This window comes from Aspergillus aculeatus, assembly GCF_001890905.1.
Source record: "Aspergillus aculeatus ATCC 16872 unplaced genomic scaffold ASPACscaffold_2, whole genome shotgun sequence".
NCBI classification, from domain to species: Eukaryota; Fungi; Ascomycota; class Eurotiomycetes; order Eurotiales; family Aspergillaceae; genus Aspergillus; species Aspergillus aculeatus.
Genome location: NW_017962977.1, coordinates 1,510,390 through 1,527,934, shown reverse-complemented (window position 1 = coordinate 1,527,934; position 17,545 = coordinate 1,510,390). Strand labels below are relative to the sequence as shown.

General features: G+C 50.6%; 7 protein-coding genes across 7 annotated transcripts; 6 read left to right on the top strand and 1 right to left on the bottom strand.

Annotated features, from left to right (window-relative positions):
- Positions 1 to 1,806: 1,806 nt before the first annotated feature.
- ASPACDRAFT_75326 (uncharacterized protein) lies at positions 1,807 to 3,227 on the top strand. Its single transcript, XM_020204426.1, has 4 exons — positions 1,807 to 1,989; positions 2,260 to 2,367; positions 2,548 to 2,575; positions 2,718 to 3,227. Exons 1-4 carry the CDS (start codon positions 1,862 to 1,864, stop codon positions 2,742 to 2,744), a joined length of 291 nt encoding a protein of 96 aa, XP_020060137.1. The 5' UTR covers positions 1,807 to 1,861; the 3' UTR covers positions 2,745 to 3,227.
- Positions 3,228 to 3,764: 537 nt separating this feature from the next.
- Positions 3,765 to 7,138, top strand: ASPACDRAFT_57177 (MDM20/NAA25 family protein; the record flags this gene model as incomplete). Its single annotated transcript, XM_020203211.1, has 8 exons — positions 3,765 to 3,902; positions 4,034 to 4,309; positions 4,381 to 4,557; positions 4,670 to 5,010; positions 5,074 to 5,353; positions 5,404 to 6,163; positions 6,221 to 6,333; positions 6,386 to 7,138. The coding sequence occupies 8 exons, from the start codon at positions 3,765 to 3,767 to the stop codon at positions 7,136 to 7,138; spliced, it is 2,838 nt and encodes a 945-aa protein (XP_020060136.1).
- An 859-nt stretch (positions 7,139 to 7,997) lies between these two features.
- On the top strand, positions 7,998 to 9,662 carry ASPACDRAFT_57176 (uncharacterized protein; the record flags this gene model as incomplete). The annotated part of the gene is made up of 6 exons (XM_020203210.1): positions 7,998 to 8,166; positions 8,248 to 8,267; positions 8,346 to 8,450; positions 8,550 to 8,785; positions 9,032 to 9,127; positions 9,200 to 9,662. The coding sequence occupies 6 exons, from the start codon at positions 7,998 to 8,000 to the stop codon at positions 9,660 to 9,662; spliced, it is 1,089 nt and encodes a 362-aa protein (XP_020060135.1).
- Positions 9,663 to 10,162: 500 nt separating this feature from the next.
- ASPACDRAFT_1885295 (60S ribosomal protein eL36) lies at positions 10,163 to 11,518 on the top strand. Its single transcript, XM_020198392.1, has 3 exons — positions 10,163 to 10,311; positions 10,670 to 10,855; positions 11,256 to 11,518. The coding sequence occupies exons 1-3, from the start codon at positions 10,264 to 10,266 to the stop codon at positions 11,337 to 11,339; spliced, it is 318 nt and encodes a 105-aa protein (XP_020060134.1). The 5' UTR covers positions 10,163 to 10,263; the 3' UTR covers positions 11,340 to 11,518.
- Positions 11,519 to 12,013: 495 nt separating this feature from the next.
- On the bottom strand, positions 12,014 to 13,802 carry ASPACDRAFT_75325 (putative UBX domain protein). The gene is made up of 2 exons (XM_020204425.1): positions 13,560 to 13,802; positions 12,014 to 13,475 (listed from the first exon to the last, which is right to left on the bottom strand). Exons 1-2 carry the CDS (start codon positions 13,694 to 13,696, stop codon positions 12,062 to 12,064), a joined length of 1,551 nt encoding a protein of 516 aa, XP_020060133.1. The 5' UTR covers positions 13,697 to 13,802; the 3' UTR covers positions 12,014 to 12,061.
- A 293-nt stretch (positions 13,803 to 14,095) lies between these two features.
- pup3 (proteasome core particle subunit beta 3) lies at positions 14,096 to 15,085 on the top strand. The gene is made up of 4 exons (XM_020204424.1): positions 14,096 to 14,168; positions 14,238 to 14,256; positions 14,320 to 14,774; positions 14,850 to 15,085. Exons 1-4 carry the CDS (start codon positions 14,166 to 14,168, stop codon positions 14,991 to 14,993), a joined length of 621 nt encoding a protein of 206 aa, XP_020060132.1. The 5' UTR covers positions 14,096 to 14,165; the 3' UTR covers positions 14,994 to 15,085.
- Positions 15,086 to 16,135: 1,050 nt separating this feature from the next.
- On the top strand, positions 16,136 to 17,419 carry ASPACDRAFT_75323 (putative dUTPase). Its single transcript, XM_020204423.1, has one exon. It carries the CDS (start codon positions 16,457 to 16,459, stop codon positions 16,976 to 16,978), a length of 522 nt encoding a protein of 173 aa, XP_020060131.1. The 5' UTR covers positions 16,136 to 16,456; the 3' UTR covers positions 16,979 to 17,419.
- The last annotated feature ends 126 nt before the right edge of the window (positions 17,420 to 17,545 follow it).

Genomic DNA, 17,545 nt, shown 5'->3' with positions numbered 1-17,545 from the left:
GGCCAGGGTAAGTTGGGAGGGCTTCAAAGGTCATTATTTATAACCATGTCCGAGGTAAGTGGCAAGCTCTAACCAGTCTATCTTGAGGCTTCGCTGGATGACTGTGACAATACCGTATGTGACAAACAAAACAGCTTCTTCAGGCTCCATCAGCCGGACAGAGTATGTAGTACTGGATCACCATGCAATCGTCTTTGACATCTACGGTCTTGAGGACTATGGCGCGCTTGCCGGCCTCTTTCGCTCAACGTGTGCTTGCAAGGCAGGTTTTCATGGATAGACCAGTCTATGGAAACTATTCCTATGTTGGGTTTGGCACAAAGGATGCATGCTCCACCATGTCATCTTTCTGAGGTAATGGGCATCTTGTCGATTGGGCCGAATGCTCCTCCCTTAGAGCAACATGTGGAGCTGGAAAAGCAGAGTGAAGAACGCATTATCTCTCCATACGCTCTGTGACCAGGTCACTAGCGCTATGGAAGAGCATGGCAACAAACCTTTTAGGAAGTCCGGACCAGGCCCACGCAGACTTCTGCAACATACTTCGAGGCCAGTAAGTCTCTTTCATTGCGAAGTGGGCCAGACACCAAAGCCTTCCTTGCGGCTATGAAACCTGGGCAAGAGTTTTGAAAAGCGATCACCGCGATCGGTCGAGCGTCAAGGGACCTATAGGATTTGTTAACGGTTTCTAGTGGGGGGAGTGAAGGGAGAAATTCCGAAGCTTCTTTGCCAAGTCTGGCTGCTGAAAGGACTTTTTGACCCGATTTGGGATTTGGTGTCGTGTCGTGGCTAGTAAGCTATCAGATCGAATGCATGGAATGGTTATCTGTGCTGCTACCGATAACACAACCCCTCTCTTTCTCTCTCTTTCTCTTGCCCCTACGCAACGCTAGCTATGACAACCGATTCGTCGCCCTTGCGTTGTTCACACAACATGCATGAATCATTTTGGTTTTGTTGTTCAACCTCTGGTGTCCCGTAATACCGGTCGGCTATTGCTCCCACCTTTGAGAAGGTCAATATGGACTTGACAGGACTGTTGATGCCGATTTCAGTCTATTCTTAGTCCCATTACTTTGTCCCCGCCTATACTTTATTTCGGAAGTGGAGCCTCCATCTAACAGAACTGTTTCAAGGACTTTTTTAATTCGTATGACATGATCGCTTCATACTGATGAATTACTCTGATGGCGCAGTAGGACCTATGGTAGTCTTTTCATGTTACGTCGCCAAAGGTACGCTTGACCAGAACGATGACAAGAAGAGCCAAACCCAAAGTCAGCGCACAAGTGATACAGAGCCGAACTCAAGCAAACCTGTCCCATAACTTATCCGGGAAAGAGAAAGAAGCGCACATGATCAATGCAGAGTAAGGAGGGTATATCCGTCCTGTGATGTTTGTCGCATCGAAGGAGGTACTGTATCAAAGCTCGGCTTCTCAGACGGGCAGATACACATCAGTACGATAATACTGTTGTACTCTCTCAAAGGGATAGGGTAGATTCAATGCTCTGTCCTATTATTATAGAGTCGTCTGAGTAGACACTAAACTCACTTACATTGTCTGCTCAGCAAACTGTATTCGTACTACGAAAAGATATGTTGAGTAGATATGCTTTGGAAGAATGACTAGGAGGGGTCGAAGGCCGGAGCCGGAGGGATTTCCCCACGCCAAGGTCGGCGGGTCCAGCTTTTTCCGCCTGCCAATCGATCACTCCAGGGAGTCCAGGCTCACTTACATGTCCTCCGCATACTACCTACAGTACATCTCTCCGACTACCTTCGGCAATCATCACATCCATCCTGCCTGCCAAAACGTGTGTCAATTAAATTCTGCTGGTATAGAACTTACATCCAAACGATGGCCTCCTCCTCCCCCTCCTCCTCCTCGGAGCGAAATCAGCAGCAAGCAGCAGCAACGCCGTCCTCAGCTGCCTCGGACTCGGTCCAATCGAACTCTTGGGAACGGGTTGAGCGGAAATTCTCCAAGTAGGTTAACCCCCTTTTGTTTTTGCCATCTTTCAAATCCTATACCTCGGTCTCTTTTTTTCTCAATTTCTCGTTTGCTTGGCACCGTACCTCTTCTTCTATGCGGCTGTTGTCCCAGACGGGGATAACACAACATGCCTTGGCTACTCTATCGATTGATGGCAATTGCTCGCTTGCTCGCTTGCTCGCTCGCTTGTACTGCTGGACCATACCTCTTGCTATCTAGCGTCAGTGCATCTAGTGTGACATCCATTACTAACAGCACTATAGCAAGTCTGCAAGTGAATACTTTGATCCGTGCCAGGATTTCGCAGACCGGAGTCTGAAATGTATGAAACGCAATGCTTTCGATAGAGAGATGTGTCATGACTACTTCCAGTGAGTGTCTTAGCCCCTCATGATTCATATTGCCTTCTCTTGTGAACACAAAAGTGTACTTGCGCTTGCTGTTCTCTTATCAAGAGTGCAGATCGTCAGTGTTGCACTCTGTATCTGGTGGCTATTCTCATCTCTGCAGTCGCTCAACTCTATTGTACCATGTGCTGATTGACTCTCCAGGGCTTATCGCGACTGTAAAAAGCAATGGGTGAGTGAAACTTGTTCTAAGTGGTCACCTCCCTTTATCTTCGCCGGGGCTCATCCGTCGGATGCCTTTCTCGGGAGCTTTTGGACCTTCTTGGAAAGGTTTTCCCTGCCGTTCTCGTCATTGCTAACCGTTATCTTTACAGTTGACACAAAAGAAAAGAGGTGCTTAGGCTACTACAGAAACAAACAAATGGCAGCCCACCTCTCTAGGTTGCCTTGGTTTCCTGTTCCTTGATGCCCCACGATGCCAGGACCTGCTCAAAAGCCAGCATCGACCTTGGCCGCAAGCCACTGTGTAGTGTGATTCATGACGATAGTGGTGTACTGTATGCTTCGGTCCTAGATGCCGGCCTCGATCAAGACAAGCAGAGATCGTCAACAATCTTTGCTTGGTGTTGTTCTTTGCTCGGCGGCGAGCTAGAGCATTATTGACGACGAATTTAACGATGAGCAATCTCTCAAGAGTGAAATGCCTCCTGGGGATATCTACAGGCTGGCTGAATTATCAGGTAGGCGTTAGGCTTCATTTTGATGTCTTCTTCATCCTTCTCCTCTCCTCGCCTTCCGCCTACGCTTGTACGCTACTTGTATGTTTATTTGATGTTGTCATTGAATTGGAAAAGTCTCTTCTTTGTTTTATTGCTAGGGGTAGCAGCACCGTGGGGTTCACTATGCGCCTCTAAAATTAAGATGTGTATAAGGAAGGTTGACTTTCGGCCTGACGTTTTGACCACCAAGATATACTATTCCTGTCGGGCCTGACCACGGACGGATATCCTCGGGCTTTGATCCAACCAGGTGACTCTATCTTGTAACTCCATTCCTGAACCTCTACTATGGGATCATGACAAAGCCAATTATTCCGATGAAATTGGAATCATGATAATTAATCGGTCAGTCTATGACTGCGTCATAACCCCACTAATCAAAGGAAGGAATGGCCACATGCCGCCGTCACCGCCTTCCAGATGAGCTTCCCCGCCCACCAAACTCAGCAGAAAGACGATAAAGATAGTTGGAGAAACACCAACAATTTCCCCCTCATCTTTGCTGCATAATCAGTTCTTCCGCACGTCGTGTGCTGTGCTGGCTTGCGCAGCATACGTTCTCCTGCACTCTATAGTTGCTATTGACAAGTCGAGTCTCTAGCCTTATATTCTCCAACCCGGTGTTTCCTCGAAGCATTCGCTATGTCTTCCACTAATGACGCCGTCTTTTATCGGCGGAACAAGCAGATCCAAGACGCCATTGATGGACAAAATCTAAAGCAGGCCCTGCAATTGATCGAGAAGCGTATTAAGAAGGGTGAAGACACACCTTTTCTTAAAGTGAGTCCTTCCTTTAGTGATTTGTGTCAAGATATTTACCTCAGTCGAAGCAAATCCCTGGTAGCATTCAAGAGCTTCCCTCCGATATGATTGTTTCTATGCTAACTGGAGTTTAAACGCTTGATTAAAAGGCATGGAAGGCGTATGTTCTCTACCGTCATGCCGACGAAGCCCACCGTAAACGTGGAATCGCCGAAACTCTCGAACTGTGTAAAGCCGAACCTCCCACCACGGATCTGGAGACCCTCGATATCCTCCACGAGACACTGGAAAAACTTAGCGACCATGGGGACACCCTGAGAAGCCTGTGGGAAAGGGCCTCTAAGGCTAGTCCAAAGGACTTGGATATCCAGTTGCGGTGGTTTGAGTATGGTTTTGAGGGCGACGACTGGAAGTCGGCGCAAAAGGTTCGCAACCATCAGGCGCCGTTGACAAGCTTAAGAGAGACGCTAACCGGTCTTACTTGGTCAATTCATAGGCTGCCATGTCTCTCCAGAGCAACTTTCCCAAGACTAGGAAGTATTATTTCTGGGCCATCTTCCTTTGCTACCTGATCTCCGTCGATGCGGGTGCTTCGGAGGCTGAACGCAAGCTTTTCGGAACCCTAGCCTATCGTATGATTTCCAAAGCTGGCGAAAGTGTTCCTCAAGATCCGGTATGTTACAACTTTCTTCCTCTGCGATTAGCAGCCTCTCGTCGGTCATCTTCCTCTGCGTGGTTGGATATTTGTCTGGGCATTATGGTGATATTTGAAATCGTACACACAGAAGGAGTTGCTGAGCCCTCCCAGAGCTATTCAATCGGCCGAGGAGCTACTGTTGCTTGTTAAGATCTTTGAGTCTCAAGAGCGCCATGCAGAAATTGTCAAGATTCTCGACAGCGATAACCTAGGTTTGAACTCGCGCGTTGTGCAGAACGATTGGTCATTTGTTGGAGTGAAGCTGTCCAGTCTGGAAAAAGCCCAAATGTGGACAGAAGGTTTGGACTATGCAAAGAGCTTGCTCACTATTCCAAGCAACGAGGAAGAGTTGAAGGCTCTTCAAGAACGTGATGATTGGGCAGTCTGGCACTTGCTCCTCACCTCAACTCAGAAAATTGACTCGTCAGAGTAAGTTCGCAACGTGCATTCTCATGCAATGATGAAGCTCCGCCGGCTAAAATGTAAGTCTAGGACTACCACCGCAACTCAGGACTTCATTCGCGACTTTGTGGCAGCTGTGCCCAAGTCTCGCAATGCCCACCTAGCTCGGCTTGACATGGTACACTGGGGGTTTAAGTCGGGTAGCTCTAACGCCGAGGACTTAATCGCCGCCTGCAAGCAATACTATGATCTCAACAAGCACAAGCTCTACTGCTTCGGCGATCTGAGGACTTACGTGTCATCACTCGATCAAGCTTCCATGACAAGCCTGGTGCACTATACTTCGGAAGGGCAAAACGAGGGGACAGATGTAAGTTGTTTGGAATATCGTACGGAGCTGGTAGACTAATTTTGAAACAGGGAGCTTCAGGGAAGGGCGTCGCGACGATCAACGCGCTTAAACTCGAGTACTGTTTCTGTCTTTCGGCCAACGAAGAGAACGTCTCCAAGCCCCAAGTCGAAGATTTCATCGTCCGCTGCCTGCAGGTCTACCGTGAGGTCCAGCGCCCCGAGAAAACTTCGGCTCCCACCACGATTGAAAGCCAGCCCAGCGATGACTTATGTATTTTGGCGGCCATGAGCCTGATGCGTTTCAGCGAACCGCACACGTCTGTTGCTGATCAGCAGATTCCTGACGCCGTGCTCATTCGCGCAGCAGCTATCCTCGAACGCCTCCTTGTCGACTCACCCCACAACTATCAGGCATTGTTACTTGTCGTTAGGATCTATCTGCGCTTGGGTGCAGGATCCCTGGCACTGAGCAGCTTCAGTAAACTTTCAGTGAAGCAAGTGCAGTTCGAAACTGTTGCCCACAATCTTTTCACGCGCCTTGCCACAATCCACCCACACTCCGCCCCACCAGTTGAGGGAGCTGAGTATAAAGACTTCAACCCACAATCCGCTTTTGTGCAGGCCCTTAACTTCTTTCGGACGGCAGATCTCACCTCAACCAGGCATCGCACTAGAGGACTAGATTATGGCAGCTATGTGAATATCGAAGGTACCATCGAATTGCAGAAGCGTCTGAGGCAAAGCATCTGCCGCAGGATGTGGGCGCTAGACGTAAGGCGCATACAGAGACTGGCTGGTGGGGACCCTATGACTAGATACGAAGATATGGGTAAGTAGGTTCTGCACCATTACTCTCCTCTCATGCTCACACAACCGCACGGCACAGCTCGAGATGAATCGCCCTTGGTCGACCAACGTGTCTTCGACGCGTTCATGAACTGCGAAGCCCCTGGAAAGCCTACCATTGAAGAGCGCATACGCTTGGGTCCTTTGCCTAGTGTAAGTTCATCCGTCTCTCTCGTGATGCCATCACTGCAGCTAACAAGATTAGAACGGATGGATTAAATCTATGAATTTAACCGACCATCTGTTTGGCACTTTGAAGTCTCTGGCCACTCAGAAGCCATTGACTGTTGAGCCCGAGCTACCGAACCTTGATGACATTTTGGGCGAAAATGTGGAAACAGAGATGACAACAGCAGAGCTTGAAAGTGCTAAGACAAACCGGAGCCTTCTGGCACTTGCTCTGTTCTTGAGTGGGTCCAAATCTGTCACTGCCGAACAAGCAGACGCCAGTCTTTCCCAGGTGGAAGCATGGTTGGACTCAAGGCTTCGGGATATCAATGAAGGTGACGGGAAGGTATCCCCAGTTATTTCGAAAACCGCGCTTTTCTTGGATTCGGACGCACCAATTGCGCCAACCTGGAAATACTTCCATGATCAGTTCATGGTCCTGGACTCGCTTAAGGCTTTGTCCCTTCTAACCACCGTCGCCACGCGAAAGGGCTTCAAGAACGCCAAATTGAGTCGTGAAAGAATTGACAAACTGACTGACACTACACGCCAAGTCTTCCAGAGTATCAGAACCGGTGGTCGTACCCTCAAATCTCACGTCTCGGCTTCGGGTGGGTTGGGCGCGTTGATCGACCTGGTCCTAGTTGGTCCCGGCAGCGGGCCGGAAGGCAGTAAGCTATCCTCCGAGTTGGACAAGACACTTGATATGTCTCAACTGGAGGTCTTCTGCGGTGAGCTAAAAGAAAGCTGGGAGGAGGGATTGAATGGCCTAATCGCCGTAACCCTGTGAGAGCATCTTGACCTTCACTTTCTCCTGACACGAATTAAAAGGCGGCCACCAAACCTTCATTATATAATGCTTCGTCAATCCAGTCTTATAGCAAGCTTAGTGGTTAATCAAACATTATCCACCAACTGCCTATGTTTATTAGTCTAATGGGTCGGGTCAATGCGAAAGCTGACCATCTCCTTCCGTGCGCCCTGCATACAGCCCCAATGCAGCGGAGACAGCTCAAATTCCCTGAGTATGTAAGACTGGTTCGACCTAGACCACGAGGCTGAGTGGCGTGAATGTCGGTCCGGTCCTGCAAGGGCGCTTATGCGTGTAGCGAAGCAGTCATTCTTCTATCCCTTGTTTGTGTTCCGACTCCGATCGGATGCATACTGAATACTTCTTGATCAACATCCTCTTCTTCTTCTTTGTTCTTTGGGTTCCTTTAGTTCTTTATGTGCATGTCACCGACCAGTCGAAGCAAGCCGTAGGTGCATGTTGGACTACGAGGCACGCCATTGCCGTAAGATGTTACACGACCATCGCGCATCGAGAGGAAGAAGGAGTACAGGATATAACGACGGTTAGTTCTTGCCCGATCGCATGCCTGTGTGTGCCACGCACACATTCCTTGTCAGGTGTGGTTGTCGCCTTGCGTCGCCGGCTTACGGCAGGTCGTGGCCGATTCTAATCACAGTGTCACTCAATAGTCAGCCATTGTAGCGGAGCAAGTCTTTGTATATATGCATCAACCAGTAAGCCTTCGCTGTCCATTCCAGGCTCTGAAGCTCTAAACTTTGCTTCAGCATGATCTGCTTCTAGGCTTCAACATCCCCCAGTGGTCATATTTGCTTGTCTTTGTTTCTCCATCAGCACAATGGATGATACCAACAATGGCTCTACTACATTAACGTATGAATACAGACGCTCATTGCGATCCGAAGACATACTGACCCAGACGGTATGCCTCACTGTCAGCTCGTGTTGTGTTGGGATGCGCCTGTATTCGAAAATCTCCATCACACGAGCTCCAGGATGGGAGGATTGTATGTACTGCGTCCCTGTGAAGTGAGCCAGCTCGCTGGGATCTTGGAAATAATATTATGCTGAACAAAGCATTCCGATAGTGACTTGTTTCCTGGCTTGGGTATGCGATTCGAGTTGCCAACCTGCTTCCCATTTGACACCTATGCACACACACTAAGCCTTTCTATGACATGAACAGCTTGGCCTGATAGGATATGCTGCCATCACCTTCGAAACAGATCGACATGGGAGCGGCATTCACCAGTGGGCCGTCGCTGCTTCCGATCTGAGAGAATTCTCCAAGGTTTGAGAAAATCCCACTGCGGCCAGTTTCTTTTTTTTTTTTTTTTTTTTTCTTGGTCTTTGCTGATGGTGAACCATGTAGCTAGCGAACGCATCACAGGTCCTCTACGGCCCTTTAATCTATATCACTAAGCTATCCATCCTACTCTTATATCTCCGTCTCTTCGCGCCGTCAAAGCGCAACACCCCTTTCTGGCTCATCCAAACCCTCAACTGGATGAATTTCCTCTTCTATTTAGCCGACACCATCGTCAAGATCTGCGAATGCAAACCTCGCTCCAAGATCTGGGACCAGGACATCCCCGGGCAGTGTATCAACATCAACATCCGATCCTGGTTACGTCCATCGTGAACGTTGTTTCGGACTTTCTCATGCTCCTGCTTCCCATTGTCTGTGTCTGGCGCTTGCAGATGACATGGTGGAAGAAGATGGGCCTTTCGGCTGTATTTGCAGCCGGCATCTTGTACGCTGTTCTCCCTTCGGCTCTTGAGTCCATTTCGTTTTTTTTGTTTCAATCTGGTCTTGCTAAGAGCCAGACCAGTCTGGCCGGGGGCGGGAAGCTGAAAAATGCCCTTTCATAGTGCTTGCATCTGCAGCGTGATGCGTCTCGTAGTCAGCGTCCGAAACCGCACCACGCGGGACAGAACGCATGACTGGTTTCCGGAGTTCCTATGGACGTGAGTGCTCTTGCAGCATCATGATGAAGCGGAATCCTAGACTAAAGTACTGACTTTTTGGCCTTGATATAGCACCGCCGAGATCACCTCAGGGATCGTCGCTAGTTGCCTGCCCGCGCTGCCGAGTTTCTTCAAACATTCGTCCCAGAAAGCCAAGGCTTGGGTATCGAGCATCGGCACGGGGAGCGCTTCCACGCAGGTGAAGGGGCCCCTTGCCGCCATCGACCAAAGACCTGGACCGGGACCGGGGCCGGGACCTGCAATGCGTATTATTCCGCAGCGGGTTTGGAGATCTGGACACGACTTCACAAGTACTACGGAGTCGACGGCGGATAGCTACTGGGAGATGAGGGATGTTGGGGCTTATCAGGGCATATGCTATACCACGACGGAGGCCACTGCCAATCGGAGTGTACCAGAGGCGATCAATGTGGATGACCATGACCCGACAAGTGAGGTAGAGCAAAGGCCCAGAGCCGGGATCTTGAAGATCGTCGAGGTAGATATTGAGACTGGACCTGAGACGGAGCGATGAGAAAGTATAACGAGGACTGGCCATCGGGTGACTCGTGATAAGTCCACGGCGGAGGCATACGAAGCACGCCAAATCCATGTGATCAGGCCTTGCAGACAAAAAAAGCGGCGTATAACGGTAGAACAAAATACATATCAGATAATCTGTTTCAGCAAGCAGGCTACCTGAGCAGCTAAATCAGCGTACTTGAGAGTTTATGAGATCTTCTAATCAGCGCAGCAGACTACCCGTCGCCTGATGGCCACTCCCTCGTAGAGCTCACCACATACGCAGTATAAGCATGATAGGGGAAAGCAATATACTACATAGCATAAGCAAACAGGTACATAGTAATGCAACCTGGTTTGAGAAAAGTGGAAGCTGGAAGCCACTTTCTCCACAAAATACCTGAGGCAAGATATACCGATAAGCGATAAGAGAAGATTACGGCACGTGACTCAACCACAGCAACCCTAAGCCCTACCCTCGCTACGCACTCCCGCAACGGCCAACCAAAAACTGGCAGACTCCATCGCGATTCCCATCCGCACCGGCGCACGTCGACTCGACAATCTCTCAGCAGCAACACCGTCGTCGCCAACCGCAGTCCATAACCGTCGTGATGGCTCAGGAACGCTCCGGAATCGTGGTCGGCCTCAACAAGGGTCACGTACGTTGTCCCCTGTTCTTTGATCTCCTGCAACAACGATTTGATCCGGTCGAGTGTGGTGGAAAAAAATGTCGAGGGTGGGAAAATATGCACGGGAAGGAGGATTTTTTTATGCCAAGAGCAGGGTGAATTATTGTCGAAACCAGAGATATCACCATGCTTTCAGGAAAGCTCTCTGGGATTCATGGAATTGAAGAAGGGAATAAGGGACTTTGGGGGGGAAGGAACTCGAACTTGACCGACTCGGCTGGATCAAATCGCGCTCTTCTTCCGCTATCTTCCTTCACGACTTTGCAAGGAAAATTCGGCCATGGAAAAATACGGACACAGTTACTGACCTGATGCTTCGGCCATACAGAAGACCACCCCTCTTAACACCCCCAAGACCCGGGTCAGCCGTACCAAGGGCCAGTCTTCCCGCCGTACCGCTTTCGTTCGTGAGATCGCCCGCGAGGTTGTCGGTCTTGCCCCCTATGAGCGCCGCATCATCGAACTCCTGAGAAACACTCAGGACAAGCGCGCTCGTAAGCTCGCCAAGAAGAGGGTACGTCTTTGCATGATGAAATCTATGATGGGTGAAGGGAAGGGGGAAAAGGTTCGCAGGCAGCTCGTTTTGGTTCGGTCTTGCGTCAATCCACGTTCGTTGGTCATCCTCGACAATCAATTACTCGGTATCGTTGAATACAGTCCAACTCAATGCCAACTCGGATTGTATCGACTTCGCATCGACTTTTCAACGTATTATACCATTCACTTTCACCTCTACCAGCTCAACTGCAACCAACAACCACATCGATCCCCTATGAACAACCGAACCGATGGGCTGAACCTGAACCGAAACAAACGAGCTAGCTCTCCGAACTCCTTTTCCCCAACAATTCTCCATCTTATACCTTTTTTTTTCATCCCACATGAATACTAACATGTGATTGTCTCCAATCTAGCTCGGTACCTTCGGCCGTGGCAAGAGAAAGGTTGAGGACATGCAGCGGGTCATCGCCGAGGCCCGTCGTGTTGGTGCTCACTAAACGTCTTCTTTTTCTCTCTCTCCATTTTCCTACCAAAAACCACCAACTGTGTTTCTCTCTCCCGATTAGCCAAGAATGAGATAACGAGAACAAAAAATCATTCTTCTCTTTTATGTGTCATCAGAGTGGAAGGATACAAGAATAATGGAATATGAAGAAAAAAAGAGGACTAGTCAGTGACGAGGAGAAAACCACCACGCACGTCGCCCCATCCCAAGAATTAAATAAAATACCCTTTCTCGGCCTACTTTTCTTCGTGCTTTGTAGATTTGGTAGTATTTTCCGACTGCTATCGCTTATAATAGAGGTTGAATGTTTATGATCTGGGTGGGTGATTGTGTGTCAGTGGTGGATGGAGGTCTAGGCCTACGTAGGCTCTGGAGTTCGCATCTCTGATTATAGATTGGATGGTGGGTTGGTTCAGGTGGAGAATGAGCGTGGTAACCCGCCGCTCTCTCTGGTGTTGCTATTTCTGGTCGCATTGATTCCATGCGGAGATGAGTATCATGGGCCATGATAACGGATGAGCTACTGCCTCTAGAACTATAGTGTTGCCCACAGGTTCATGTAATTCGGACCACGCCAACTATGACCCAGATCTCGAAGTCGTACCCTCGCTACTACCACTCGTAATCGGTGACCATGTCAGTATCATACAATCATGTGAAGCATTTCATTCATTATCTATCTTCGACTTCTACAAGACCTTCCCACCAATCCCCCTATTTCTTGCCTGGCAACTTCAACCACTTGGGTATTCCGCCGGGCTTCCGCTTTTCGCCCATCTTGGTCTCAGTACTGCCCGTGGTCCCCAATGTCCGACCACGCGCGTCCTCGGCGGTCTCCATGACCTCTGGGGGCTGCTCCACCTTGATCTCCTGGGCCCGGGTCCGTAACTCCGGCTTCAGGAGCTCGCGGCTCGCGTGAGCCGCCTGGGAAGCACTCTCGTCCCAGCTGAAGTTGACCAGCACCCGGCCCGCCAGCCCCAGGTCTCGGATTAGATGCGTCTGGTCCGAATCGGGGATCACCTCCTGGATCTTCCGACCGCTGCCGCCGCCGCCGCCGCCGCCACCTCGCGAACCCGCGGGGAGATACGTGATGACGAACTTCTCTGCGCTGGCAAACGGCGCGGCCAGGCAGTTGCGCACAAAGTCGTACAGCGTTCGTCCCGTGTCCTCCCGGCCGAATCTGGCCACGACCTGGCTTTGGTCGGGGAGGCGGACCTTCACCTCGACATCGGCGATGGCGGCCCGTTTTTCCTCCTCGGCGGCTGCTTTGGCGGCGATCTCGGCGTCCGTGGGGAGTCGCTGGGGTCGTGAGGCGGCGTTAAGGCGGCGTTGATGGGCTTGTGCGTGGTCCAGGGATGGGATGTAATCGGCTTCGTTGTAGGTGGTATGCGCGGACTGAGGCGTGTCGCCGGATGGAGGGGAGAAGACGGTCACGGGGCGCGAGAAACCAGCGGGGACTTCTGACGGATCTGAGGCTGGTATGGTGGGTTGAGGGGCAGGGGTAGTAGGTTGCTCTAGTGCTGGTGCTGCCGCTGATGTAGAGGCGGGTGTGGACTCGGGCTCGGGATCCCGCTGTTCAGCGATACCATTCTCCAGCGACGTTTCCGTAGGTGCGGGCGCTTCCTCTTGCTTTGGGGTTGGGTCCTCGGAGGTCTGGAAGTATTCCTGGATTTTGGTCATCGCTTCCTCCAATGGCTCTTCCGTCCGCCGGAAGCTGAGCCTTAGCAACACGTTGCCGCTGTTGAAACCAAGTTGTGCTAGTGACTTTTGAAAATCTGCAAAAGATGACAGCTCCCGTTGAAGGACCTGAACCACCGGAGTCTCGTAATATAGTCTACCTGCGCCCTCGTTGCCACTTGGTACACCGCGACCCGTCAGGTTGCGGGTCGAAGTACCGCCCGCAACGCCCGCCTCGAATTTGCGCAAGATGAACCAGATTGTTGTCGTACTGGGAAACTTGTCCATAAGCCGCCCGTTGGGGGCTCCCCGTGCTTCTGATTCGGGGAGTTGTAACGCGACGGTGACGACCGAGGGGGAGCGAGACGATTGGACCAGTTCCAACTTAGCACCGGAAGCAAGTCCGGACAGTCGAAAGACGAGCGACATGTCGAGCTCTTTGCCTTTGTATCTTGACAAAGACGGTGTCAGTTGAGTGCACACTGCTTTATAGGTTCGATACTATGGCGGGGTTGTGTTATGGCGGGAGTCTTACTTCAGCCCATGTTGACTGGGATCTACACCAAGCTTGGTGCAGGCCTCTTGCAGTATGTCAGTCAGATGCTTGCCCGGGGTAGTCTTGACGGTAGCCCTTCGAGCTGTCGAGTCCAGGACTACGACATGCGAGCTCATGATGCGAGGCTGCGGGGTGTGGCAGTCGAGGTAATCAAGTAGAAAAAGAACAGCAGGCCTGCTGAGATAGCTGGAGAGAAGCTCAACGGTGCTTGTTTGATGCCTGTCAGTTAGATCCCAAACCGAAGACAGATATGAGTCAACAAAGATATACAAGAGAAAGGAAGGTTGAAGGCTGACAAACCGAGATTGAGATAGCTAAGTTAGGTGAGAGGGAGAGTGTAGGCAGCGGGCGCAAGCGTCATCGGAAGAAGCTCGGCGGCTCCACGCGTTGCTGGCAGAGCTTCAGTTCAACTCCGTCCATCTCCATCCATCCTCCGCCCATCCATTCGCCCTCCCAACCATCCTCCTCCCCTTCATCTCTGCTTCACTGTTACTCCTCATTCTCTCTACCCCTACCTTATCTACTACAGTTCATCCCTTTACAGATCTCCGTATCGCCTGAATCACTCACAATTTCACCCCAATCATGGTAAGTTGGCCCTGCGTGACCTCAAGGGTCTGAGCTGAGCAAGCATGCTGACCGAACCGTTTTTACCAGAGTTCTCCCTTCGATATCAGTGCGTACCCTCGATAATCTACATTTCGATGATCTGTACATTGACTGACCCTCCGCTGCGCAGATGGCGGTGCCTGCGTCGCCATGGTGGGTAAGGACTGCGTTGCCATCGCCTGCGATCTCCGCCTGGGCATGCAGGCCTTGACCGTCTCCAACAACTTCCCCAAGATCTTCAACTACGGCCCTTCGACCTTCCTCGGCTTGACGGGTCTGGCGACCGATGTGGCGACCGTGTCCGACCTTTTCCGCTTCAAAGTGAACATGTACCGTCTTCGCGAGGAGCGGAACATCGCGCCCCAGACCCTGGCCAACCTGGTCAGCTCGTCGTTGTACGAGAAGCGTTTCGGTCCTTTCTTCGTCAGCCCCGTCATTGCCGGCATCAACAGCACAACGGGCAAGCCCTTCATCTGCGGGTTTGACAGCATTGGGTGTATCGATTTCGCCAAGGACTTCATTGTGAGCGGAACCGCAAGTGATCAACTGTTCGGTACTTGCGAGGGTCTGTGGGAGCCGGACTTGGTATGTTTCTTCTTGTTCCTCGGTTGGGGGATTATATCCGATCAGTTGCTAATTGAGATTGATTGCCCTTGACAGGCTCCGGAGGACCTGTTCGAGACCATCTCCCAAGCCCTTCTCAGTGCGGTCGACCGTGACGCTCTTTCCGGTTGGGGTGCCCAGGTTTACATAATAGAGAAAGATAAGGTTACCAAGAGACTATTGAAGGGAAGGCAGGATTAGACGAGATAATTACTTGGATCATGAATTTGTGTTATTTTTCCCCCTTGCTGCAGTTATGCTCATTGTTCTGCTCTCTCTAATATGACGCTTCCATCCATCCTCCCTTCCATCTAGGTGCCATCAATACGGCCGAGGTAAGCCTGAGAGTGTGTGGCGATCCAGGCAATGACACGCATATCCTCGGTGCTTGCGGTCTAGCCTCGATCAACTTATCTTGCAGAAATTGTGCTACATGGTATTCCTCAGGTACCGGCTTCTAGTACCAGAAGATAGGCGTGTGATTCGAGCAACTCCCGATTCTGGTGCGTCGGTGCTCACGCCCGAGGTCAGTCACTGCTCCATGAATCCTTGGTTCGGCTGTTGATGAGGGAACTGTAAGCTCCTACCTTGTAGCCAACGACGAGTTGCACGGCTCCGACCTCCTACCTTGGACAGCTTAGGGTCACGTTGTCACCGGCTGGGACTGTAGGTGTGGAACATAAAGTATGCATAGACGAAGTAGATTAGGGTCTGTTAACAAGACGGAGAACTGTGAACCCGCGCCGGTCAGGTCCCTTGAGGCCAACAGCACCTCGACGAGAATTGGGGCTTTGTATACGGCGATTGATAGTAGTAGTCCCTTTACAACTACAGACCCTAGGCTAGTCCCGGAGAAACTGTAATCTTAAGAAGACAAGAATAGCCGGCCTTGGCTTTAACTATAGATAAGAGTAAGAGGAACTCGAGTCCAGGCTGTATACTGATATACTTTGATAATAAACGTTATAGTCTAGTTAAGGTTGGAGAGGATGTTTATACAATAAAAATTAGTCTATATAACTTATAATTAGTTAAAACAGTGATAGAAGTCTAAGAGCTTGCTATTTGTCTAAAAGTAGAAATTAATTTAGATATTCATAACCGGCCTGCTGAGATATACTGCGACCTGCCTCTACTCGGCCTTTAGCTGATATATGCGTGTATGAATAATCAATCAATCAACTAATCATTCAATCAACAGAGGAGAGCTGGCTTGCGGTATGCTGATCTCGGCTGACATGCGCCTGAGAACTGCACCGGTACGTGATAGATGAATTCGTAGAGGTATAGCCAGTGCTTCGAGCATGGTCTGGTGTATCGTTGCAACATCAAGAATGACCTGGGGAGCTTTCAGCCGGCTAATGACTGAAGGACGGGACGATGATGGACTCAGCATGCAAAATACAGGAATCAATCGACAAGGCCATGCTTGATGTTTATGCTTCGAGGAAGAGAAAGGTGGAACATGAGTGGTGTAAAAGCGAGATCTATCACATAGTTCAGAGGAAGCGGACTGCCTAAGACTCTTGTCAACCTAGCCCCCCTGAGTAGCCACTACACTACCTAATTCTTTCTTGCCTCCCTCCAACTAGCTACAACATACCAGCATTCGCAATCCGCACTCCTCAAGCTGGTCCGACCCATGCAAAGTACGAAACTACACCATGATTGTCAGCGGACTCGAAGTCGTCACCCGCCAGTTGGTGCGTAATTTACGGCATGTTCCCCAGCAACGACAACCGTGCGGAGTCGACCTTACATTACGCCAGGTCTCCAAATGGACCTCCGCGGCAACCATTGACTTCGACAATACCAAGCGTCAAGCAGCCCGAACGTCTAGCCTGCCCTTCGACACCACCAGCCACGCGATCACACTACAGCCAGGCGCCTTCTTAGTCGATTTCAACGAAACCGTCCACGTCCCGCGGAATTGCATGGGAAGCGTATTTCCCCGATCGTCGCTCTGGCGGTCTGGCGTGGGGATCGCGGCCGGCGTGGTCGACGCTGGATATGAGGGTGCGATGGGAGCTCTACTGGAGGTGAAGAACCCCCATGGAGTGGTTCTTTACCGAAATGCCAAGCTCGCCCAGATTGTCTTCGAGGAACTGGGGGAAACGGTCGAGGGGTATCAGGGGATCTACCAGTCTTCGGCGAGCAGCGTGGGGCGCGATGGGACAAAAGACTGAGTGAAGATGAAAGGTACAAACAAAGTGCCGGACGAGGTCGGATGATTCGTTGATTCGGAAATCATAGAGTCAGGTGCGCGGTGACTCAAGTTTTGAGATCTTTGTGTTCTTCGTGATCTATGCATATCCCACAAAGGGAACAGAGATAGAGTCAATGATTCCTCGTGGCAGATCAATTTTAGTTTTGGTTTTTTGCTTCGTCCAGTTGTTCCGAGTTGCAGATGATGGCCAGCTATAGCGCTGCGTTAGTACAGGAGGGAGGAATACGCCGCACGATGTGGCTGAAAAGAGAGAGAGGTAAGAGATTCGATCAGGTTGTTTGGTTGCCGGTCGAGGAAAGAGTCAATCAAGTCTGGGCCGGGACAAGCGGCAGATGGTCGGTCGGTCCATGGATTGATGCCCCGGAGACATCAAGTGACGGTCTTCCTGGGTCCATCGTATAGTTTCTCATCCATGGTCACCTTCCAGTAAACAAGAAAGAGGTAGATCGTACTCTCATGTATCTGTCGATTGTGTTCGGGAAGAACCTCGTGAAGATATCAAGATATCAATCAACTGACATAGGAA